Source organism: Peromyscus maniculatus, chromosome 5, assembly GCF_049852395.1.
Source record: "Peromyscus maniculatus bairdii isolate BWxNUB_F1_BW_parent chromosome 5, HU_Pman_BW_mat_3.1, whole genome shotgun sequence".
Lineage (NCBI taxonomy): Eukaryota > Metazoa > Chordata > Mammalia > Rodentia > Cricetidae > Peromyscus > Peromyscus maniculatus.
In genome coordinates, this window is record NC_134856.1 from 77,268,902 (window position 1) to 77,295,211 (window position 26,310).

General features: G+C 37.0%; 1 protein-coding gene across 1 annotated transcript in view; it reads right to left on the minus strand.

The window, feature by feature from the left end:
• The window catches only part of Stam (signal transducing adaptor molecule), a 64,782-nt gene that overhangs the window by 14,394 nt on the left and 24,078 nt on the right, over positions 1 to 26,310 (minus strand). Inside the window, exons 3-10 of the mRNA XM_006989945.4 lie at positions 17,705 to 17,780; positions 17,524 to 17,619; positions 15,359 to 15,505; positions 9,435 to 9,525; positions 8,920 to 9,112; positions 7,407 to 7,501; positions 4,352 to 4,440; positions 316 to 403 (exon numbers count right to left, since the gene is read on the minus strand). Of these exons, the coding sequence (XP_006990007.2) occupies positions 316 to 403; positions 4,352 to 4,440; positions 7,407 to 7,501; positions 8,920 to 9,112; positions 9,435 to 9,525; positions 15,359 to 15,505; positions 17,524 to 17,619; positions 17,705 to 17,780 (875 nt within the window). The remainder of the gene's footprint in view (positions 1 to 315; positions 404 to 4,351; positions 4,441 to 7,406; positions 7,502 to 8,919; positions 9,113 to 9,434; positions 9,526 to 15,358; positions 15,506 to 17,523; positions 17,620 to 17,704; positions 17,781 to 26,310) is intronic.

Genomic DNA, 26,310 nt, shown 5'->3' on the forward strand with positions numbered 1-26,310 from the left:
ATATTAGTTATCTCTAGTCAATAGAACCTAAAATTCATTTTCTTAAAGTATAATGGTGACAGTTTAAAATACTGACTTCCAAATGTTTTTTTCCTTTTACAAGACTTTAAGATGCTGAATAAAATAATTTGAATAGTAAGTAAGGTTTGTGATTTCAACCTCTACTCCAGATTTAAACAGCACAGGAAAGGTGAGAGAGGTACAGCAAGAAGGTGTAATGTCCTTTCTAAGATTGTTCTCAAAAGCCATCCTAGAGCAGTATAGTAAGATCTCTGGTGACTCTTTGCTTGTAAGGTAGACAGAAAAAAAAGTTACCTTCGAGATGAAGTAGCTCTGGCAAGTCTGGCTGATTATCACTGGGATCTGTACTTTGCAACATCTGTAACAACTGGTCCATTTTATCCTACAGAAATAGTTATTGTCAAAAGCAAGCAATCTCTATGAAACATTATGTTCTTTTTGACATGACAACTCAATCATAGACAGTTTTTTTTTTTTTTGTTTGTTTGGTTTTTTGAGACAGGGTTTCTCTGTGTAACAGCTCTGGCTGTCCTGGAACTCACTTTGTAGACCAGGCTGACCTCAAACTCACAAGAGATCCACCTGCCTCTGCCTTCTTGAGTGCTGGGATTGAAAGCGTACACCACTACTACCTGGCTTCAGATAGATTTTACAGTTCATAGTTAGGAAGGTTTATTTCCTTTTATATTTTTAGCATCTTATGTGTTCCCTTTAGCACCATGCAAAATCAAGCCCCTGCATGCTATTCGTAGGTTGTTTTTCAAAATGTTCAAATTAGAACAGGACCATCCATTTAGACTTACAGGGTATAATTTCCCCATTCTCTTACACCATGTTCAAGATTTTCACTTTGTTTTGGAGCAGCTGTAACTTAGCCACAAAACAGTTGGAGCATCCCTCTCAAGACGGCCTGCTATGACTAACAACTCAGTCATTACTTCTCGCTGGCAGTGAGTATGACAGCTGTTTCACAGGCAGAGCTCAGGCCTTTCACAGCTGTTCTTCTAAGTGGAGCTCTAAGGATTTAATCTGTTCTCTTTCCATCAACATTTCGGTTTGTCATAAAAGAAGAAAGAAACTTGTAGTTTATTCCTTTTTGTGTGTGTGTGGGAAAAGATGGATAATATCTCAACCACTTACTTGGGTCTATTTCAGAATCCTATAATACTTAGGACTGAAGGATCTAAAAAAGGCAGTTGCATAAATATACCCATGCATTATACAAAATGTATTTTTTCATTTACCAAATTCTATGAAAGTTATTACAAACCTTTTTCACTAAATTTCCTATATAGTGATGCTATTACACACAGATAAACACAACTAATAATGTAAAGACTACAAATTCTGAATAAAATTATTACTCAAACACAGACTGTTCGAGAGATGAATTAATTGTTACATTAGTAGCAGAGGAAAGCTCCTTTCAAATCAAATGACTGCTGTATTTTAAAGTGGATATTCTTTCAGGTGAAAGATTCATGTTCATTTTAAGACATTTAAAAAGGCAACAGAAATGTTCGTCTCCTGTTAATACAACACGGTTTCTATATGAGCCACAGCTGAGTATTCAGACATTTCCTTTTGTAACACAATCTAGCCAAGCAGAATGTTCCCTGACCCAGTTGGATTCCTTAGTACTTAGCACTCATCCATACTCTCTCAAAGAGAAAGTATCACCACCACCATTTAGACCAGGCTGGAGATGTGACTCACTAGAAGATCACTTGCCTGTCATGTACAAGGCTCTGGGTTCCATGCCCAGGACCACAAAAACAAACAATTGTTTTTAAATCAGTAATTCCAAATTGATCATTTTTCTCCTTAAACTCATTGTATTTCTGCTCATTATCTCCTATAAAATTTTATCTAAATGCACTTTAAAGTCTTCCAGAAGACTATGTCAAACTTTTTTGAAATAAAAGCATGTATATAAATTGGCAATACTCTTTTAAATTCATCTATATGCATTAATGATTCCTACTAGTATGTAATGGGTTGAAGTAACAAAGTTGATTTAAAAGAATCAAATGAGCCAGGACTTAAGGTCATTCATATTCATATTTTATGTTGCTACAAGTGAAACGAATGGGAAATCTTGTTTATATATTTCAAGCTATTAGAGCAGCACCACTGAATTATTCCCATCGCTTCTGAGTGTTATAACAGGCGTCTTAAGTAGCTCATTACTGAAAATTATTTTTAGGGGCTGAAGAAATGATTCAACAGTTGAGAACACTGGCAGATCCTTCTGAGGACCCACATTCAATTCCCAGCACCCACATGGCAGCTTGCAACCATCTGTTACTCCAGTTCCAGGGAAACCCAATGCCCCCTTCTGGCCTCTGTAGGCACCAGGCACGCAAATGGTGCACAGACATAAATCCAGGCAAAATACCCACACATATGAAGTAAAATAAAATTTAAAAGCTGTAGTTAATAATCTAGCAGCTGGCAATTCACTGTGCTTATCATTTTTTTGTTTGTTTGTTTGTTTGTTTTTATTGCTGCCAAACGTATGTATGACACCATCTGAACTGTGCTGGCTAGTCATTACCACCACCAGGATTTGGAATTGCTGCTAGAAATTAATGTACCACAGTAAGGCTTAGTATGGGCACAGGATGAGGCTTATATCTTTACAGTGGAGAAAGAAATTATAACAGAAGAGAAAGAAAATGGAAAATGATGGCAGGAAGTGGTCTCAAATACATCAACTTCTAAAATACAAGAAAATGAAGTTCTGAAGAGTGTTCTACACTGATCTATACCAGGGACCAGATAGTAAGAATGGAGACTACATAATCTCTTCAGTAATTTCAGCACAAAGGCAGCCAGAAAATACATGTGTATGTATGTGATACAACTATGAAAGAATACAGTTATATTTCAAATTTGGCCTGCTGGAGATAGCATCCCGTATGGCTTGCTAATTCCATCATTTAAAATCAGTCACTAAGTTAATTCAACACAATATTGGTATTACTATTCAAAACAACACTATTATTAATAGGTTTGAATATAAAAATGTAAGTGTAGGGGCTAGAAAGATGGCTCAGGGGCAGAGACTGGCTGCTTTTCCAGAGGACCAGGGTTCAATTTCCAGCACCCACATAGCAGCTGACAACTGTCTGTAACTCCAGTTCTAAGGAGACAGAAGCCCTTTTCTGGCCTTCACGGGCACCAAATATGCACTTGGTGCTCAGATTTACATACAAGCAAAATACATCCATACACATAAAAAAAATTAAAAAAATATACAGCTGCAAAGATGATTTAAGATAAATACATAACTAATTTTAACATTTTTTTCATGTGTAGAAATAGCAGAGATTTCTATGCAGCCTAGGGAACTATGACGTATTAATTTAATTCCAAAGATGCCAAGTTTGGGTGGGAGACTAGCCCAGTGGTAGGGCTGGCCTTGCAAGTACAAAGCCCTAGGCTAATCCCCAGCACTGTAAAACAAACACACAACCCATCAAGTTAACACGACTCCCAAAAATACTGTTCCAGTTGCAACTAAGTCTATTTTCAGACATAACCATTGAAAATAATCACTGTTTCAGATTAACAATGACATGTGGGCGATTTAAAATTAGGTTTTCCCAAAAACTCAAATGTGTTCAAGGAAGAAGCACAATTCATTTCACTGAACTGATTTATGTAGTAGTAATTTAATAACAGCTTCATTTGAAAACCAGCAAATTTGTTTTATTCTTTCAACACACAGTAATTGTCCTATACTCTGCAATGTACAAGCAATTTTAATGCCTGTTGAGTATCTGTAAAAACAGGTATTCTCACAGAGCATCAACAAAACTAAAAATTTCCCTTCTGTTCAACAATTTCACAGTACCTATTAACATGAAAAACACACAGATCCTTTGGTTTGGAAGTTCCATTCCTGGATATCTAAGCTAAGAAAAACAAATTAAATGTTAAAAGGAAAACAAAACAAAAAACCCTCACTATAATACTGTTGTTTGTGATAACAATTAAAATTGGAAACTGCCTAAGTGCCTAATAATTAAATACATCAATATAAATCCAAACTATAAAATACTATACAGAAATTTACATTCATCCTTAAATTACCCCCTCTCTAAAGCACTGGAGATCAATTCAGAGTCTCACACACATGCTACTGAGCTACATCCTTAACCTTTAGCAGGATAAATAACAAGATCTGAGTAAGGTAAAAATGGGACCAAAGAAGTTGTAACAATAATATATGCTTTGCCTATATTGTTAACATTTCAGAACAAGAAAACAAGTAATCCAGCTTCTATACAAAGTGCTTATCACTGTTAACAAGGAAACCACTCACCTCATCAATAAAGGCTGGTTCTGGTTCTGGTTCTATTGTCTCTATCTGAACATCATCACTGAATTGTACTGTCTTCTTCTCTGTTTTAACTGGGAAAAAAAAAAACATAAAAATTGTATTTTCCTTAAAACAGATCTAGCCAGGCAGTGATGACGCACGCCTTTAATCCCAGCACTCAGGAGGCAGAGCCAGGCAGATCACTGTGAGTAGTAGTCAGCCTGCCAGCCTGGTCCACAGAGCGAGATCCAGGACAGGTACCAAGACTACACAGAGAAACCCTGTCTCCAAAAAAAAAAAAAAAAAAAAAAAATCTTAAAGTTTAATCCTAATAGAGATTATGGACTTTAGAGACTCAATAAAAGGAATAACTGAACTGAAGATATTTAGAAAATGACAGAACATTATTTATAAAACTGTTTACATTTTCTAATTTTCTCTTGTAAAGATCTTTGTTTCCTAGCCGGGCGTGGTGGCGCACGCCTTTAATCCCAGCACTTGGGAGGCAGAGGCAGGCGGATCTTTGTGAGTTCGAGGCCAGCCTGGGCTACCAAGGGAGCTAAAGGAAAGGCGCAAAGCTACACAGAGAAACCCTGTCTCGAAAAAACCAAAAAAAAAAAAAAAAAAAAAAAGATCTTTGTTTCCTATAAGTGATCTCACTTAAAAATAAGTTATCCTTCTGAAATAAAAATGACCTACTTCAGAATTCAATAAACTGTTACAAAAATAAAGCTTAATACTAGCATAAATGAATTCTGTAACTTAAAACAATTCTTTTTAAATTACCAGACAATTCAAAAGAAAATTATTCTCTGATAGAAACACTACAACATAATGAACTGGAAAATCATGCATGTCCTCTGGCATGGCACTGGGCTTTCTTCCCAAAGAGAACATCATGGCCAGTGAAGAACCACGGAAGTGGCCTCACAGGATTCTACACTGGCCAGAACATGAGCCTGATTTTCTAATCTTGTTGTACTCAGAGGGGAAATGTGGTAAGATTCGGCAAACAACTGGCCTTAAAAAGATTTCTCTTGCTCACCAAAGCAATCTTCACCTCCAAATAACACCAAAAAGTACAGAGAGTTCTAGAGAATGAGTATTTTTTTTTCTGGATTTTTGGTTCTTGCATCAATGAGGTAATTAAAAATGAAAATGTTAGGAATGAAAATGAAAAGGGAGATGTAAGAGTAGGAAGAACTATGGACAGAAATAATATTCATTACATGACTCAACATGCTTGATGGAGTATTAATTAGCCCTGATGAATTTCCAAAACAATCCTGTATGGTATGCTTATTTTTAAAAAGTGGTTTAGAAAGATTAAAATCTCTTGCAGAAAATTAACAATTGGAAAGGCTGAACTTGCGTGTCAATTGGTCTTATCTTTTAGCCTTCCTATTGGAATCTGACTTGTTACCTGACTTTGAAAAGAAGTTCTTGTGTGTTATGGGCTCGGGTATTGTCTAATTGGAAATGTAATGATCATATTCAGTCCATTCAAGTCACCATAAAGCAATATGCTACATACCGCTCCCCACACACACACACACAAAAAACACATACACAAAAAATAATTGGCTGATTCATTTTCCCATGGGGAAAGAGACGTCTGTTACAGACATTCTGCTTGCTATATTACACTATTATCAAGAAGAGAGCTGGGACAGCTCTGCATTCATTGGCTGTTACCCAAAAGAAAACACATGGCAGACTTCACAGAACTGATAACGCGCAAGTTTGCGGCCCCTTTCCTCATAGAAACTGACACCAAATGTATATGATACACAAAATATGCTATTTACATATATAATGGCATATTTTCACAATAACTAGCTTTGTCTCCATAATAAAGTAACATAAATGAGGCATGTGTATCTACGTGACAGATCAAGTGAATTTGGCTTCTATTTCCTATAAAAGAATGATGATACAGGGATCTTGCTAGCATATTTTCTAAATCTGAGGACTATTACTATATTACATAGGTTCCTATCCTCCTGTTTCTCTTAAGCTGTCCAGAGTGAAACATACAAGAACCAGAAAACTCACAGTACAGGTGCACTGCTGGATGAGAGATAAAGATGAAATAGCTATGTAACAGACATGAGTGAAATCTAGGCTCTCATTTTGAACAAAAGTCCAAAGAAGTTCTAAATTTACTAAAAACTGACATTAAAAAAAAAGCCCAAAACACAGCAAACACCTCCAGCTGACCAGATTTTTAAAAAAGATGACATATTATGCAAGGCCATTCAAATAGGGTTATATAGGCTTTTTAATATATATATTTTAAACTATGTATATATGCCTGTCTGTGTGTTAGAGTATGTGCATGTTAAGTGCAGGTACCCAAGAAGGGCAAAGGCATTGGATCTCCTGGAGCTCAAGTTAAAGATAGTTGTAAGCCACTCAACATGGGTGCCGGGAAATGAACTTGGGTCCTCTGGAAGAACAGCATATGCTCTTAACCACTGAGCCATCTCTCCAGTCCCCAAGTTCATACATTTCTCAGTTGTTTATGAGTAGTTTAGCTCCAACAACTGTATTAAAAGAATGAGTATCAAGATCTGACTCTACAAAAATAAAAAAGGTAAGTCAGTAGCTATGAGAGAGAACCATTTTATTATTAAAGATTTAGAATTTTTGACTTGCTGTTAAAGGCTGTTTTTCACTTTCAAAAAAAGCCTTTCAAAAAAAAGGCTTTTTTTTTATCCATTATGTAGTCTTTGATATAGATACATAAAACAAAGTCTGGCAGACACAGGGCTGTAATTCGTAAACTGTTTCTGATAAGGATTTAGATTTTATTGATATGTAGCTCAGGGTAGCCTTCACTTCCCTGGGTAGTGGTCACTCTTCCACAGACTGGGACTGGAGGAGAGTTCGGATTATAAGCATGCGTCACCACCATGTGCAGCTTGGAATTTCATTGTTTAAAACACATAGGGGCAAAAACGTTTAAGTCATTTGCCTATAAAGTTGAGTTTACTCAACTTTCATCAAGAAGACTATGGATTATCGATCATCCATCAACAGATCAAAAAGTACTTACTCATTTCTGGTTCAGCAGTGAGATCTGCAGTCACAAAATTAGAAGGAAAAAGCCCTATTCCTTGATGGGTTTCACCTTTCCACCAGTTGGGATCACTAAGACAAACAAACAAACAAACAAACAAAAAAAAAAGAATGCTTTACCAAAAGAAAGAAGTATTCCTGTAAGATTTTACCAGTAGTCCACAGTATTCAACTTGCATTCTTACCAGACTGGACTGCTACAACAATGCAATAAAGGAGATTGAAGCCTATCTTCACAAACAGGAGTGAAGAGCTACAGTGGCACCATCAGTTAGTGGGAGGTTCTGAGATAAAGAGGAAATGAGCCCCTAAGAAGTCTTTGAAGCCTCAGTTATTTTCCTCAGAAGGTCAGTAAATCTTCTGAGAAGTCAATAGAGAGCTATGGACTCTCCCCCAAAAAGAGGCCCGAGGCTTAAAACCATCAGTGTCAGGTAGTCCCTTGGGTTTCAACATAAGAGCTCTTTCTAATAAGATGTGGAAGTAGACTCAGGGACCACATCTCCATTCCCACACCACTCCTCTTTCATGCATACACTAACAAGGACTGTTTTCTCCTCCCAACGTGACACATACAGAAGATGGCACCACCTGTAGTACAAAACTTGAAACAGAACTGTCTCCAGCGCCCACTATATTGAAAGCCAGCAAGTGTTTAATAAACGCTTTTTCCAAAGAATGAACGATGCAATTCTAGCTAGTCTGCTTGAAATTTACATCATTTTGGCTTCTTCATGAAAATATTAAAATATAATGAACATTTGTCTTCCTAAAATTCACATGCTGAAGTCAGAGGCGGGGGAAGGGGGGCCCTCTGGAAGGTGATTAATTCATGATAGCAGAGCCTTCTTGAATGGGATCTGTGACCTTAGAAAAGAGATTTCCTGATTCTTTTTTTTGCTCCTCCTGCCACATGTGATACCACAGTGACTACACAGCTGTGTCGGAACCAGAAAGGGCCCAAACTATGTGCCAAATTGGACAGAACTAAGGGAAATCCATTTCTGCTATTTAAAGGCCTGTTTGGCAACACAAAAGACTTAACAATAAAAACTAAAAACCTCATGCCGTGCAGCTCTTCCCCATGACACACACTATAAGCATAAAACTACTACGTTTTACATAGACCTATGGTTCTGTATGGATACTATCAATAGATCATGTACTTCCTTCAAATCTACCATTATTTTCTAAATCTTTTAACCTTTTACAAGATTTAGCAATTTAAATTACTAGATGGAACAAAAAATAAAACAGAAAAAAAAAACAAGTTTCCAAAACAAATAAAAATTATTTAAGTATGTAAAGGAGGAGAAAATTACACTATAAAATGAATCTATATAGTATAAGGCAAGCAAGTTAACCATCATCTAACATATCTAGTCAATATTTTGATTATGCTTGGTAATTGATTACATTTAATTAAATAATATTAAAACAGGGGTTTTATAGAATACATTTTCACAAGTGTTCAATGTGTAATTAACCATTACCTGTCATCAAGAACTGTAATAACTTCTCCAGCTTTAAAAGTCAGTTCATTATCCTCAGCAGCTTCAAAGTCATATATAGCACGAACTTTTCTACCTTCATGTTGGTGGTTAGTTAAGAGATTAGACGTGCTTGGATATAAAGTGGAAAGGGCAGTTGACTGTTGTCTTTGCTCCTTGAGAGACAACTCAATAGCTGCAAAACAGATTTTAAAGTCCTCAAATATTAATAACAGCCAATAATATACTGACAGTATTATTTCTCAATAGTGTAACAGGAGACTAATGTATATCTTCATATAATAACAAATCATTAGAAGTTATATACATTCACCCATCACTGAAAGAATAAAAATAACAATTTAAGTTATTTTGGGTAATAAAAAGACAAACTTCATTTAAAAAGTAAAGCAGCTCTGCTTCATCTGAAACCATTTCCTTCATCTGTAAATCACTAAAAGCGTTATTCCGTCAGAGACCTATCTTCTCCCCTCCCCTTCCAGGACTTACAAACTCACCTTTTGCTAAATCTTCCTCTTCCTTTTTGTTAGCCACAGTGCCAGGGTCTTTGGCTACCAGAGCTGGGCTTGCTTTCGCTTGTTCTGCAGCCTAATATACAAGGAAAAATCAAGCCAAGGAGTGAGTCGTTCTCAAATTGTCCTAAGTGTACCTCCCCTAAAACCTTGCAAGACCCCTCTCACTAGTCCACTACAGACTTCTCAAGATGACAGACATCCAATCTGGAAGGCCTTCCACTTCAAAGAGGAAGGAGCATCAGAAATGAAGAAATGAAAAGCAACTGGATAAAGACTGATAGACCAGATTAATATAAAGACAATAAACTAGAAACAATATGCAAGTCAGAAAGAAAACAAAAATAATATTTTATAATTTTAGAAAAATTCCAGAACTAGAAGAGGGGTCAGGAGAGGAAAGCAAGGGATCACTTTAATGAAATAGAGATAGTCTTTTTTTTTTTCTCTTGAGTCAGGGTTTCTCTGTGTAGCCTTGACTGCCCTGGAACTCGATCTGTAGACCAGGCTGGTCTTGAATGCACAGAGATCCACCGGCCTCTGCCTCCTGAGTGCTGGGATTAAAGGCGTGTGCCACCACCGCCCTGCTAAAGATAATCTTAAAACTGTATTTTATATAAACAAAAATGCAAGCAACTCTGGCAGTGTGTCAGTGCTTACAACTATGTTGTAAACAAGACAATGTGCAGCTAGAAATACATGCTAATTCACATGTCTGGAATTAGAAGCTTCTAAGCTTCATGGCCTCTTAGAATATGCATTTACTCAGTGCAGATCAGAATGCAGCCTATTTTGCCAGTTCCCAGAAGGTAAGAGTGGTTCCTGAGCAGACTCACACTGGATCTTCTATACCCATGGCCCATATGTGCTTCTTCTATTTATAATGTTCCTCTTGGTTCATTGTGCTCCATTACTTTTTTTTTGTCCCTACCAAGTTTCAACTCAACAGTTAGTAAGTAGCTAACAAATCACTTTCTCAATGAAACATTCCTAAACCCTTAGTTAAGCATTCTTTGTGACCTCTGGTATTTAAACAAGGATTTGGATGTAGTATGAGAGGAGTGATTAGAAATACAAGTTAAAGAATCAGAAAAACATAATATTTACATCTACCATACTTTCTAGTCATATGTTAGCAGGTGTCTCTAGCCACATGATACTCTTGATGACTCAACTCTGCAATAAAGTAAGGATATAACAACATCTGCTTCTCATGGGTGCATTTCAACATTTTTAGAGGCCTAGGTTAGCATATGTAGTTTCTAAGATCAGATGAGAGGAGGCTTAATCTGGGTTCAAAGCAGAAGTGTAACATTTATATCAGGGGCTTACCACAATGTATATAGAGGTGATTCATATGACAACTACAAGAGATGTTGAGGCAGGGAGTAAATGAAACAGCAAATGACATAGCACTGACTTGATTACAAATCAATAAAGAAATTATTGCAACCAATTAAGAAAAGTGAAATTATAAGAATTTTTCAAATGATCACATGTACAGCACTCAGAACAATGACTGACACACAGCAAAGAGCAGTGAACCTCCACTTCTAGTGTAACTCAGTTTCTGTCTCTCCCATCAGACTATGTTCCTTGAGGGAATGTGTCTGTCTATACAAGCAAACAATAAAATGTATGTTGAGTGCAATGAAAGGCAAACAGTCAACATGAGAACAAAATATAGCTGTAGATTTGCTACTTACTGTATTGTACATGATCAGATGCCTAGGCAGTTTTTCTTTAGTAATGTATGTTCATTTAAACACAACTTTAGCAACTCTTAATTCTGACCCATACTTACTTAGAATCTTAGATTCTGTTGTGACTACTATACACGTGTACAAGTTATAAGTATACTTGGTCAGAGACAGCCTTTATCATTTATTTGAATTTCTTTCATTATTTGCCTAACTTAACACGCACGTAAGTAGGTATTTTATACTCTTTGAAGAAACTCTCTACCAACTGAGAGGGAAGTACAGAAAGAAGCCATATGAAGCACCATGTTCCTAAGCTGTGTGCTCCTGAGTTCCTATCAAGAGAGGTATGAGCCAACCAAGACACTTCTCATGACCCAGTACAGCATGGAAGCAGTTCTAGTCTTCTACTACTATGACAAGTGCTAACAGAACTGTGAAGTATAATCTCTACAGCATGTTTGCATTTTCTTCTGTCTTGAATAAAAAAATATATTTATAAAATATCTTTGTATCTTCAGAATCTCTTAAGTCTGCCGATAAAAATCTAGTCTCATAAAACTGTAACAAGGCCTTCAGTAGCTAAGTAGCTTTAAAGTCTAGAAGAAACTGTGCAGTTGGACCTTTATCATCTGCTTTTCTCTCTTTTTTTTTTAAATTTATTTTATGTGCATTGGTGTGAAGGTGTCAGATCCCCTGGAACTGGAGTTACAGACAGTTGTGAGCTGCCATGTGGGTGCTGGGAATTGAACCCAGGTCCTCTGGAAAAACAGCCAGTGCTCTTAACCATTGAGCTATCTCTCCAGCCCCTATCATTTGCTTTTCATTAAACACATCTTTACAGTTTCTAATGACAAGCTTTTCGTTTTATGTAATTTTCTGTAGCTGAAAGATAATAATTAAAATAAAAATGGTTTTGCATGTATCTAAACAAAAAGTCTTCAGTCTCAGTCTTCTACATCTGGAATAATCTGAACAAGAGAATAATGTAATTTCTATACCAATTAATAATAAATGCTCTTGCCAGTGACCACTACACTTCTTGCCCCATGAAGCCTGATCTAAACAGAAGTGCATCCAGTGAATGCTACTGGAAAGCAGGCAAGAGCAGGTGGTATAAAAACAATCAACTCAATTGTCCTTCCTCCAGCCACTCTCAGAAGTTCTCTCATGTGTATAATGAAGGGATTACATTAGAGGACCCCTGAAGTTGCTCCCATAACTAAGACTCTAGACTAATGAAGAAGGTTCTATGTCAAACACATCACTACTGTTTCCTCCTCTTATAAGGGCAATTCCACTTATGGATGAAAAGTGCTTGCATTTGCACTAAAGGCTGTGCTCTAAAGCAGTGCTTCTCAACTTCCTATGCACAGTGGACAGCATCTGGGGATCTTATTAAATGGAGACAATGAGTTCACAGGTGTGGAGTGGCACCTCAGAGGCTGGAGTCCTGAAAATCTCCCAAGAGATCATGACGACAATGGTCAATGAATTACATTTTGAGTAAAAGTTCTAGAACAGGCATAGAAAATGCAATTCTACTAAGTGTGCTTTATGTCTCTGCAGTGCATCTACTCTTTGATAAACATTGTTTCTGTTGCCAAGGAATTTATAGTACCTTGAATTGTTCTGCATAAAAATCATTAATTTTAAATTTTCAAAATTATTAATAAAATCTAGCCATCAATTATGAATGAATATTAAGACCTATCACCATAAACTTAATTTAAAACAGTAATATTTTAAGCAAAAAGAAAATAATCCGCACCGGAGACCATTTCCTAAATAAAACACCAACAGCACAGACCCTGAGCACAACAATTAATAAATGGGACCTCTCGAAACTGAGAAGCTTTTGCAGGGCAAAAGACACAGTCAAAAAAGACAAAAAGACAGCCAACAGATTGGGAAAAGATCTTCACCAACCCCACATCTGACAGAGGATTGATCTCCACAATATATAAAGAACTCAAAAAACTAGACATCAAAGTACTGAACAGTCCAATTAAAAAATGGGCTAAAGAGCTAAACAGAGAACTCACAAAACAAGAACTACAAATGGCTGAAAGACATTTAAAGAAATGCTCAACATCCTTAATCATCAGAGAAATGCAAATCAAAACGACTCTGAGATACCACCTTACACCTGTTAGAATGGTTACGATCAAAAACACCAATGACAACCAATGTTGGAGAGGATGTGGAGCAAAGGGAACACTCCTCCACTGTTGGTGGGAATGTAAACTTGTACAACCACTGTGGAAATCAATCAGTATGGCAGTTTCTCAGAAAATTAGGAATCGAACTACCTCAAGACCCAGCCATCCCACTCTTGGGCATATACCCAAGGAATGCTGATTCATACCATAAAGATACATGCTCAGCTATGTTCATAGCAGCACTATTTGTAATAGCCAGAACCTGGAAACAACCTAGATGCCCATCAATGGAAGAATGGATGAAAAAAATGTGGTACATATAAACAATGGAGTACTACTCAGCAGAGAAAAACAATACAATAAAAGCATGAAATTTGCAGGCAAATGGATGGAACTAGAAAAAAATCATCCTGAGTGAGGTAACCCAAACCCAGAAAGACAGTTATGGAATGTACTCACTCATAGGTGGATTCTAGATATAAAATAAAGAACAATCAGACCACAATCCACAGAACCATAGAGGCTATATATATAGCATGGAGGTCCCTAGGACGACTGTGGCTTATAATAAATTTCGGTTTTACTCAATTATTGAAAAAAAATAGCCAAATGAATGGAAACACATGAACTATGAACCAAAGGCTGAGGGGCCCCCAGCTGGATCAGGCCCTCTGAATAGGTGAGACAGTTGATTGGCTTGATCAGTTTGGGAGGCAACTAGGCAGTGGGACCAAGTCCTGTGCTCATTGCATGAGTTGGCTGTTTGAAACCTGGAGCTTATGCAGGGACACTTGGCTCAGTCTGGGAGGAAGGGACTGGACCTCCCTGGACTGAGTCTACCAGGGTGATCGCAGTTCTCGGGGGAGGACTTGTCCTGGAGGAGGTGGGAATGGAGGGTAGGCTGGGGGTAAGGAGAGGGGGTGGGAGGGGGGAGAATAGGGGAACCCATGGCTGATATGTAGAACTGAATGGTATTGTAAAATAAAATTTATAAAAAAAAAAAAGAAAAGAAAAAAAAAAGAAAATAATCCACTTGCTTCCTTTCTCTTTTGGACATTTTTCTGGGTCTTCACATCTAAAGAGCACTCAGATAAAATGCAAATGCCTTGGGAAGAAAATCTAGATAGCTCTAGACAAAAGTATACAATCTAATATGACTCCTGAAAGGGATCAACAGTCAAGGTAAGCTCTTGTTTCCTTCATGGTTTCACGTAACTTGTTAAGAGTTTGTTCCAATCCATACAGCAGGAAAAGAAAATATACTATATTACTATGCATATACCCTTAAGGATTGGCTACCTAGAAGAGACATATACAAGATGTCCCTTGATTTTTTATTATACGACACAAATCAGACATTCACTGCATTACACAGACAGCTGTATGTGCCAAAGGAAATCCACCCCTGTGCCAGCCCCATCTTTTAGAGGGAAAGCAAGACTCAGGCTCTCCTCAGCTCCTATTTAAAAACAAAAGTTAGCTCATTTGCTTCTTTTTCCACTGGCCTCTAATATCTCCTAATTTATATAAAGGTATTCATCAATTTCTCAATAAAAAATATGCCCTAATTTTTAAGCTATAATTCTTTTTTTTTTGGGGGGGGGGGCGTTAAGACAGGGTTTCTCTGTGTAGCTCTGACTGTCCTGAAACTCTGTAGACCAGGCTGGCCTCGAACTCACAGAGATCCACCTGCCTCTGCTTCCCCAGTGCTGGGATTAAAGACGTGTGCCACCACTGCCTGGGAAGCTATCATTCTTTGTAGATAAAGTAACAGCATTAAGAGCATTTAACAAGATTATCCATTGTTACCTGACCCAATGCAATTTTGTTGTAGTAAAATTAATAAAGAATTTAAATTACAAAACATTAAAGCAACTCCTTTTTGAAGGAGAGGTATTAGGAAAGGAGAGCTTGGAGTCCACTAATAGTCTACTATAAACCACTCTAAAGAAGTAAAAGCTAACTATAAATGAAAGCCAGAGGAAAAAGTCAGACGTAACTACTTTAGAAGAAAAAATGAACTATAGCACACAACTTCACAGAATACCTGAGAGCCAATGGCTGGGAATGTAACACCTTGTTCCTTAAGGTTCTTAATCATCGCTGAGATCAGACTAAGCTGTGGATCATTCTTAAATTCATCCGTCCATTCAACCATAAGAGCCTTTAACTTTTCACATACTTTAGGATGACCCTAAGGAACGGCAGAGAGAGAGATATGAAAAAGTACCAGTTTTCTGGTATAAGTAAAATATAAATTCTCAAGTGTTACAGATCTCTTTTAAAATCACAAATTGTCCCTTTATAAGAGATATCCTTCTAAATATAAAATTAAATATATATATATATATATATATATATATCTTGTATGTCTATGTATATATTCATTTTCTATAGCAATAGATTATACATGTGAAAATAAGAAAATAGCATCTATAAATCAACAACATTCCTTTCATACCATGAAAAAACAATGAAAGATACTATTAGCTATATCTCACTTCAAAACTGAAACATTAAATATGTAATAACTTATTTTGGAGGTTGGAATGACAGGCCTTTTCAGTGCAATTTACAGCTTTAGATGCTTTACACATCAGAACAACAAAGAAAAATACCTTATTTTGCATTGCTATTTTTATTTTTTAAAAAATGCAAGAAAAGAATAAATGTTATGGTTCCTTTTCCCTTAATTCCTTCCTTTCAATTTTCATACCTGTGTTTTCCCATGACTCTTAGCTGAGGTCTGTGTGAAGTACACTACATGCTAATCATCTTAGGGGCTTTTTTCATCCAAAGAGCACTTCCCCCTTGAGGAAAAAGCTAAAAGCATTTAAAGTCTTCTCTCTATACGTTTCTGTCTTTCCAAACAGCTGTTTATAGTACGATGTAACTTTTTCCCTGTATCTTACTTAAAATTACAGAAAATATGATAGCAAGCTATCTTCTTAAACAATCACCCCTTTCACTGGACATTCAGAACACTGGAAGACATGTCCATTCATTGATTAAAAAAACAAATGTGATTCACTGAAACAGAAAAGGGAATCATGACTCAGACACTTATAAAAGTATTATTTCCTTTCACATTTCTGTACAAGTTTATTTTTTTCCTGCTAAAACTCTGAAGCACTCATATACTTCAAAATTGCCCGAAGAATTCCCCTATTAACATTAAAATCCTTTTCTTGATATACAATACCAAATAGTTTAAGCCAGAAATAATTACTTATAAAACATTAAATTTTTTACTAGAAAAACTATTACTTTTCTATTTTAGACTCCTTGAATTAGGCACTGAATTTTTTCTGACATGCGATTAAATAGGCAATATTACAGTTCCCAGCTCTCTTGCTCTCCCTGTCCAGATAAAAACACACAAACACGTGTATGACCAGAACAGCTACATGTTTTCCTCTATAGACTTGAAAATAAGCTGGGCTTGTTTAAATTCTTGGCTGAAATACTAAAGATCAAATATGTGGGTGAAAATATAGAATCCAGTCCTGGCTTTGAGTAATTTCTTCAAGTCTATAGTGTAGTCCTCCTAAAATTCTCTAACCAGCCACCTTCATTATAGACATATCTGGAGAGACTATCTCTTTTCTACAATGTCCATCACGAGGACTCTGCTGTCTTCAGTATCTAAGTTCCACTAACAAGTGCTATGGGCTATGGAATTGAGTGCTTCTTAGTTTGGAATCACAACTGGCCCAGTCTTGGCTTAGGGGCAACTTTATCTATAGGTCTAGCCCAGTGGAACAGTAACACAGTAGGAAAACCCTGTGATGGACCGTCAGGTAGTTCACATAAGATGAAGATTCAACAGGATCTTAATTCTGGCAGTTTCTTCTGAAGGATTCTACATTAGGGAAATACCTTTGTGTGGGTACAAAAATGGTATCAAAAAAACTGTCTAAAGTAGATTGGTATTATTTCATTAAATATATAGGAATGTATGTTTTCTTATCAAATGAAAGGATAGATGGACCCTAAACCTATTTTAATGTGGTTTGCAAAAGAACACTAAAATTTATGTGGATTTGTAGTCTTTTTAAGGAAATACAGTTCTTACTTATAATCTAGGAACGAAAGAATACACACACACACATACACACACACATACACCTTGGAATTTAAAATGGGAAAAACTTAACAATAAAAAATACATGAAAAAAGACTTCCTTGATTTCTGGACATAACGTTCCTTACCTTATTTAATACGTTGCTTACTTCACTAGCAAAATCTCTTGAACATACTTCTAAGTGAAAAATTTTGCCACAGTTTGATACACATGCTCCTAGAAGCTATAAGGATAAAGTGAGAAATGAAAAGGGCTTAATGTTGAAGGATAATTAAGCAGTGTGGTTTACTTAAAATGAACCTACTTACAGTTAAAGCTTGCATAGCAACATGGGGGTCTTTATGGTTCACTCTTCTCATAATAGAACGAAGACAGTCTTTAGGTCTAAAAAATGAGAAGTTTAACAATTAATAAATCTAGCTCTCTCCACTAAGTGTATAGAAGGGAAATTACTGTACAAGAGTTAGGTTATTAATGACATCTGAAAACTATATACTAGTTCCTTTCAAATTCCCAAAGGTATCACAAGTTCTCTTGCTTAGTAGACAGAGAGGAAGCATTTCAAGCTAATTCTGCATGAAAAATTTTAAGTAAATTGGAAGGCTAAGACATTTCAAGTCATAACAAAATGTTCAGCAAGATTTATATACATATAAAGATATATATAAAGCATAAATATACATATACATATACACACACATACATTCCTGCTATAAACAATTACAAAACTATAAAATACATATGAAATATGTATTGAGAGATACTGCCCAATAGCTTTGGTAGTGACAGCAGCTCCCTCCTGGCCCATGTGAACCCAGCTTGACCTGTTCCATACAATTATGGGCAAGAGAAATGTGGTGATCAAAAAGCAGACAGGTCCAAGGAGATGTAACAGGAACTGGTGGAGTGATCTACTCAGGCAAGGAGAATCCTGACATAGGAAAGGACTGCAGCCTAAGTCTTATTGACAGTAGTGCAGAGCAGTCATGGTCCTTCTAATGAGGAACAAGTGCAAAAAGGGAGCTTGCTAAGAGGTATAACCCACCTATGAGAAAAGCATCGTGTCACGGAGAGGAACTTCAGTAGCTATGACATAAGAAACACAACCCTGCATCTACTTCTACCTGGGCTAAGTGCCAATCTTCTGCTCAAAACTGCCTAAAATGACTGTGTCACAAACTCAGTGATCTACCCAAAAGGAAGGATCTTCAGGCTAACTACCAGATACCAGAGACAGAAATCACCAGTCATCCTAACCAACATCTTAATTCTTTGAACTTTTATTATGTACAGTAGTTCTGGTTATTTATAGCAATTAAGAAAACAACTGGCCTTTGTTTTCTGTTTCACAGGACTTTTACTATATAGGAAAGCACTCTATCACTGAGATACATCCCCAGTCTACACTTGTATTTTCTATTTCTAGGTCTCATTTTTTTCTCTCAATCTATTTTTAAAACAAATAAAACTACTGTAAATTAAAAATAAATGGATATGTATGGAGGTCAGTGTTGGAGTGTCTAGCATGCCCTGAGTTTTAGCCCCATCACTGCAAATTAATTAATTAATATATATTAAGGTGTTTAGGGACATCAAGCCAGGCAGGAATGAATAATAATCCACAAAAAAGAAACAAGTCAAATAAGCCACAAGTTAGTCTCACTTTCCTGCCTCCAGAGAGTTGCCAAGTCTTAGTACAAACTTGTGACTTAAAAGAACAGTTTCCAGATTACAGCACAAGGAAGGTGATTCTGAAATTCTGAGAATACAGTGACTTCACTGAATTGAGCAGAAATAAATTAGAAACGAGGAAGCCTAAAATAATTAGAAACCAGAGGATGGAAGAGAAGGTACTACACATCAAGAATCCTAGAATTCAAGAGATTTAGTTCACAGAGTGCTTGCCACATGTTCATGAGGACCTGAGCTCAATGACCAAACAAGCCTAGCGAAATTGGTGAACTCTGGGTTCAGTAAGGACCCTGTCTTAGAAAATAAGGTAGAGAATGACTAGAGAAGACACCTGACATCAACCTCTGGACTCTACATGCATGCACACACATACAACTCATGTACATGTCACATACAAATACCAAACACACACAAATTATATAATTTAAAGAACTGAAATAAACAAGATTTCTCTATTACAATGTGAGCTGCTTCACTCTGCCTCTACAAAATGGACTGAAACTCATCAAATTATGAAACAAGATAAATCCTTCCTCTCTTAAGCTGGCTTTCTAACAGCAACAGAAAAACCGATACCTGAGAAGTAGGGTTGTTGCTATGAATTTTCCTGATGATATGATTTAGAAGTCTTCAGAACAGGTTGGTGGGAAAAATATGTAAAAACTTGGAATCTTAATTAGGGTTTCTATTGTTGTGCAGTGACACCATGGCCATGGCAACTCTTATAAAAGAAAACATTTAATTTAGGTGGCTCGCTTACAGAGGTTCAGTCCATTATCATCATAACAGAAGAAGCATGGCGGCATTCAGACAGATGTGATGCTGGAGTAATAGCTGAGAGTCTACTTCTTGTAGGAAACAGGAAATCTACAGCACTGAGCAAAGCTAGAGCAAAAGAGACATCAAAGCCCACCTCCATGGTGACACACTTCCTCCAACAAGACCACACCTATTCCAACAAAACCACAACTCCCAATAGTGCCATTCCCTTGGGGGGGGGTCATTTTCTTTCAAACCACAACGCTTAGAAATACAAGTTAGAGAGTTCTACAGTGCTGTAAGCAGAGCTCAGTGGGAAGTTCAGGTGTGAGTTCAGAATATTGACAGTAAAGGCTGTATGCAAGAGGCTTCAAACAAGATCTAAGGACTCTACAGGGAATTGAATCAGAGGCCATTTCTGTTACACTCTGGCAAAGAACTTGCCTACATTTATTCTTGTCCTGAGGCTTCGTGGAAGGTTGAACTTCAAAGGAGTGGAGTACTTAATCTGTTTGAGGATATTTCAAGTCAGGCCACCATTCAGGCTGTAGCATGATTACTGCTAGCTGCTTTTAGCCAAGTGTACATAGAATGGCAGAGAAAACACACTAGAAAGGCTGGGAAAGTTTACAGTTTGCTCAGAAATAACTGTGGACAAAGTTGGGGTCAGGAAATTGCTTGCTGAGGAGATGAAAACTATTTAAAAATAAGTCAAATACTCTACATCAGTACAGAGGAAAGACACTTCAAGGACTCTGAAGGAGTCACACCATAACCCACATTTGACTGTTTTAAGAAGAGAGCTCTAGGGCATCCTACTCTAAGAGTAGCCCAGGAAACTCCATCACATATCCAGGCTCTCTATGGTATGACCAAGGGGATCCAGTGACTCTTCAAGCTGGGAGAAGCCCTTGGCATTGTTCACATTGGGCTGGTTTTGCACACACAAAGTCTGAAAGTTATATGGTCACGAAAGCTTCCTACCAGATTTCAAAGAAATACCTGGGAAGCCAAGAAAAAGGTCAAGATCCCTGCAGCAGCCAAGACTGTAATTTGTGAAATCTGTGATAGTGGGGCCTGACAGATGCAACAGAATGCAGATCCTACGTAGTCAGAGATGCCAGGAATGTGGAATGAATGTCAAGGTAAGCATCGGGGCAATAAGTGTAATCAATTCAAGAGAGAGCTCATGTAGGCAACAATGCAAAGGCTATGGGATGAGGCTTACCACTGAATGGGAAAAAATATTTGCTAGTTATACATCTGACACAGGATTAGTAACTAGAATATACAAGAATTGAAGAAGCTAAACATCAAAAAACCAAACAAGCCAATTAAAAATGGGGTATAGAACTAAACAAAGAGTTCTCAAGAGAAGAAATACATATGGCTACTAAACACTTCATAATTTTTTCAATATCCTTTGAAGGAAATGCAGATTCCGACTACATTAAAATTCCATTTCATCCCAGTCAGAATAGCCATCATCAAGAATGGCAACAAATGCTTATGCAGCAGAGTCCTTTCACACTATTGGTAGAAATGCAAAATAGTGCCATCACTTAGGAAAACAACCTGAAGAGTCCTCAAAAAACTAGAAACAAAATTACTATGACACTCTTGGGCATATACCCGACAAAACCTATGTCCTATTAAAGAAATACTTGCACATCCACATTCACCACTACCCTGTTATCAAGATAGGAAATGGCATCAGCCTAGATGCCCATCTTGATGGATAGGAAAATGTAGTACATACACACAATGAAATTCTACTCAGCTGAAAAGAAAACATAAATTTTGCATTATTCAGGTAAATGGATGAAACCGGAGTGGGCAGGAGTATTGAGTGAGGTAACCCAAACCAAGAAAGACAGATGCCACATGTTCTTTTTCATTAAGGATCCTAGCTTCAATTCTGTTTTTTTTGTGTGTATGTGTGTTTAACTTGGAATACTTGTGAAAGCCATGAAACTAGAAAGAAGTCTAGGAGTGGGAGTAGGAAAAGGACCTTAGGGAGGAAAATTGCAGAACACAGGTAAAAATCAAAGTACAGAGGGGGATTGATGGAGGAAGAAAGGGTTAAGGGAGGAGTGAGGGATGGAGAAAACAGGGGGACAGCAACAACAAAAAATACAGGGGTATGAAAAGGCCATATGAAAACCTACAATCTTCTAATCCAAATAAAAATATTTTTTAAAAAAAAGTTTGAAGGGTGATGCCCTGTATGGCAAGACACTGAACTAAAATCCTAATGCTAAGTATGGGAAATCTTCATATGAGTAATTGGTCCGTGAGGCCCAGAGGCTCCAAAACAATACAGTCTCCTGCTTTTCCACCTGGTCTCCCACCGTTGCAAGACTTGTTGTTTAAGACATTACACATCTTGGTTGCAAGATACAGAGAAATCAAGCTACTAGTGAAGTGGAAAGCTCTCTGCAGGATAGCTTTCAAACTGCAGGCTACTGGGGAAAGAAAACAAAGAAACAAACAAAATCCTATTCATAGTGAACTCCACATATTCCAACACATCTGTCAGGCAAAATGTGACCCCATGTGCAATAGTGGCACCACTGCTCTGTGGAGTTAACCAACCACTTCCGATTGGATCTGAGGCCTGCTCCACAGAAGAGAAAACCCATGCTGTAAGAAGTCAGTTTCTATGAGGGAAATTACTACTGATGTTAATTCAAGCTAAATAGACATAAATGGTAAACTGCCTTCTAAATATCTGTATTATACCCTTAGGCAAAGGCTACTCTCAACCCTAATGAGAGAAGCCTATCTCTCCAGGAAACAGTGGTGAATACAGAGACTCGACATGCAGAGAATAAGCAATGGATGAGGGCTCAGACCTTAACAATTCATTTCTCATCCTCTATTCACAAACAAAATCATGAACTCCCAGCAGATACAGTTACTTGCATTGGACCCGTATAAGACAAACTCTCTCAACAGTCAGTTACGAATGGAGGAGAGAATCATGGGGCTACACTCCTTGCTGCTGAACTGTAGGCTACTGATAAGACTCTGTGAGACAGAGTCACTGTCTTCAGTTTTGTACCCACTGGTGAACCACCAGGCTCTAATGGATGCAGACAGCCCTATTCAAACTCTGTTCACACAAAACCAAATGGTAAAACAAAAGGACAAAAGGACAAAATGAGGTGTGGTGATGTGGAGGTCAGAGCAATCAGAATAGATTATAGACATGCATGAAACTGTCAAAGAACAAAATTCATGAATAAAACATGGGGGCAAAGTTTTGCCTTTAAAGTAATCAAGCCAATTCTAAAATGTATATGGGGACAGAAGAGAAGAGCAAAAAACAGGTAAGAAAAACAAGAATACAAGTGATATGAAGTAGGAGGAAGGGAGGCTTTAATTAGGAAGGGAAAGAACAATGCAGAAGAAGGAAGAAGAGGGGTAAATCTGAGAACACCTTAAGGAAATACTTTATATTAATCTAAGTATATGTATACATGTGCGTGTATGTATGTGTATCTTAAAAGAAGTTATGAAACTAAGCTAACAATGTTCCCCTACCCATGAGCCATGGACCACCTAACAAAACCCTACCATCCAGCAGAGAAACTCCTTTTGAGCTATTGGTTAGAGGAGTTCAAGAGTCTATTAGAAGTTTTGGCCATCATGGGAATACCTGTACAAATTAAGACTAATAATGCCCCAGCATGTGTCTCAAATAAAATGAGACGGTTTTTTACTTACTACAATATAAAGCATGTTACAGGTACACCACACAACCCCACAGGCCAAACAGTCATAGAAAGAGCCAATCTAACTTTAAAGGATATGCTAAATAAACAGCAACAGGTAACAATGACTCCTAGGAATAGATTGCATAATGCCTTATTAACCTTGAATTTTCTCAAGGCTGATGAGAAAGAAACAACAACTGCGGAGAGACATTGGACAACAGAAAAAACTTCTGAACTAAACCAACCAGTTTATTTCAAAGATGTGTTGACCTCAGAATGGAAAACAGGATACATCCTACATTGGGGAAGGGGTTTTGCTTTTGTTTCTGCAGAAGAAAAGCTATGGATACCAACAAAATTTAATAAAAATTTGATTCAAACAAGAGAAACCCTTTGATGAGGAGAAAAAAAGCTCATCCACAGATGTGACATCTCTACAAGTTGTAAAAAAAAAAAAAAAAAAATTAACAAACAGGGGTTTAGGGAGGGTTCTGTTTTCTGTCTTTACCGGATAAGAGAAATACTCATCTTTAAGAAATCATAAGGCCTTGGACACCCAAAAGCCTACAACAAAAAGGAAGAACCTATTGGTACCAATATATTCTACAGGGTAATATCTCACTGCCTAGCATCAATATCTCTTTAACTCTAGAATAGTAGCGGTCCCAATTCAATTATAAATCAAGCTGGCTTTGGAGTTGGAATATGGCTCTCTCCTTCTCTAAATCCAAGTACATTGCTAAAAGAAAAAAATTAAGAAATTCTGTCTCATATCGGAAGAGCCAACTGGTGTGAGACAGAAGAAAACCAATAATCTAAGGACCATTGTTATCAAGATTCTATTTCTCTCCATGCTTACTCTTGATTTCTTGGAATCCTTCCTTACATGTCATGTCATCTTTACAGTCAAACTTTCCATTTTGATATTAATATTGTTCAAGTTTTCCACAGTGAAAATAAGTGTTCCCAATAGCAATCTCTGAAATCTCTTAGAAGGAAGATGGGCCCCCACAATGACTCTACTTGGTCCACAAAGATGCCATGGTACATAAGAACATTACTCAATGATCAGCTTTGAACTTAAAACTCTTCAGGACAGTTCTAAGACAATATGGTCCATCATACTACACTTCTAGCCAGAATCTCAGACAATCTTATCAATTACTGAGACTGGCTGCAGACTCTATGGCTAGCCATATTGAGGCTCAACTACTCTAAGCTTTCTTACAAGACCCCACAGAGATACCATTGCCCCCTAAACAGTAGGAAGCAATTCTAAGAAAATGAAGCCCCTCTCCCAAATGTTTCATTTTTATCAAGGTTATGGATGGATGGTTGTAGGGCTGGGTGGGGGGTGGAACAATAAAATTTGGACTCTGTATTTTCATTTAGAAAAGAAATAGCGGAATGGATAGGTATAGGATATTAAGGTAGATTATTGTATTTACTAGTAAACTAATTCAGTAAAATATCAGCCTTAGATAATTTGCACTGATATGGATTCTTGTATACTGATACAAATGCAAACTATTCTTATATTCCTATTTAAGGTAATTTGTATATTGATACAAATACAAAACTATATTTGTTGTATACATATTCCTACTTCTATTTGAAATATTTTATATATTGATACAAATGCGATATTATATTTGTCATACTATATGTATGTTCTACCTGCTTAGGATATTTTGTAGATTGCTACATATTTAGGATTACTGTCATATTGCACTATACCTCTGTTTAAGCTATTTTATGTATTGTCACAATTTTGAGGTCATTGTCCTTATACGGTACATCTGCTTTATAGACTGTTTATCTTGTTAATATGAAGCCTTAGTCATTAGGTTATTTAGGTAGATAAGACTTACAGAACTATAGTCACACATGCTTGTCATTCCTATAGTTATGTTAGTTAGGTTCTACAGAACATATGTCAGATGTATAGGTAATCTTCAAACACTTCTTAGACCTAGAGAATATAGCATTTAAATAACTTAGAATTCTGTTGACATGAGACACAATTGCTCCTGGCAGCACCAATCTGATCCAGAGAGAATGTTGGGCTTCTAAGACATTTCCATTTGGAAGTTTGTCTTCTTCTTGGCACAAAATGGCCTGCTGGGCAAAGAACTACCCTTGCCTCAACTGCTGACAATACAAATGCTGTCCTTTCTGGATGAGCAGGACACAAAGAAAAGTGACTACTAAACTCTGCCAAGACAGGGTAAGATGGTCTTTCAAAATTCCTGCTCCTGAAAATGGTCTGTCAGATAGTCTAGGCCTATAGCCAAATTGGATGCCTCAACAACGCTGAGCAACTTTAGGTGACTACCCAGACTGCCAGCTGTCTCTGTCTATTCCTGCAAGAATTTCAAAACTTGCTTGCTTGCATTTTCCGTTTTCTCAGGTATTATTATGTTCCTTCTCAGGTCTTTGATGGAGTTGACGACTAAATAGTTACAGTTACAATCTTCTGGTATCTTAGCTAGAACATATTAGTACTACAGTTAGATTGAATCTTCAAGACAGGACACCTATTGAAGTAATCTCGGTAATTTGCCATTTACCCATGTTCTTGACATTTAGCATGTCTTTCTTGTTTGAAGTTAATTTTGTTGGTTGTAGCTGCATTTTTGTTTATGTTATTACCCTTTGTTTTTCCTGGATAATACTTGATAATCATTCTTATTGTATATAGTTTGCACTAAGATTAGAATCTTCTTATTTAGACAAAAAGGAAA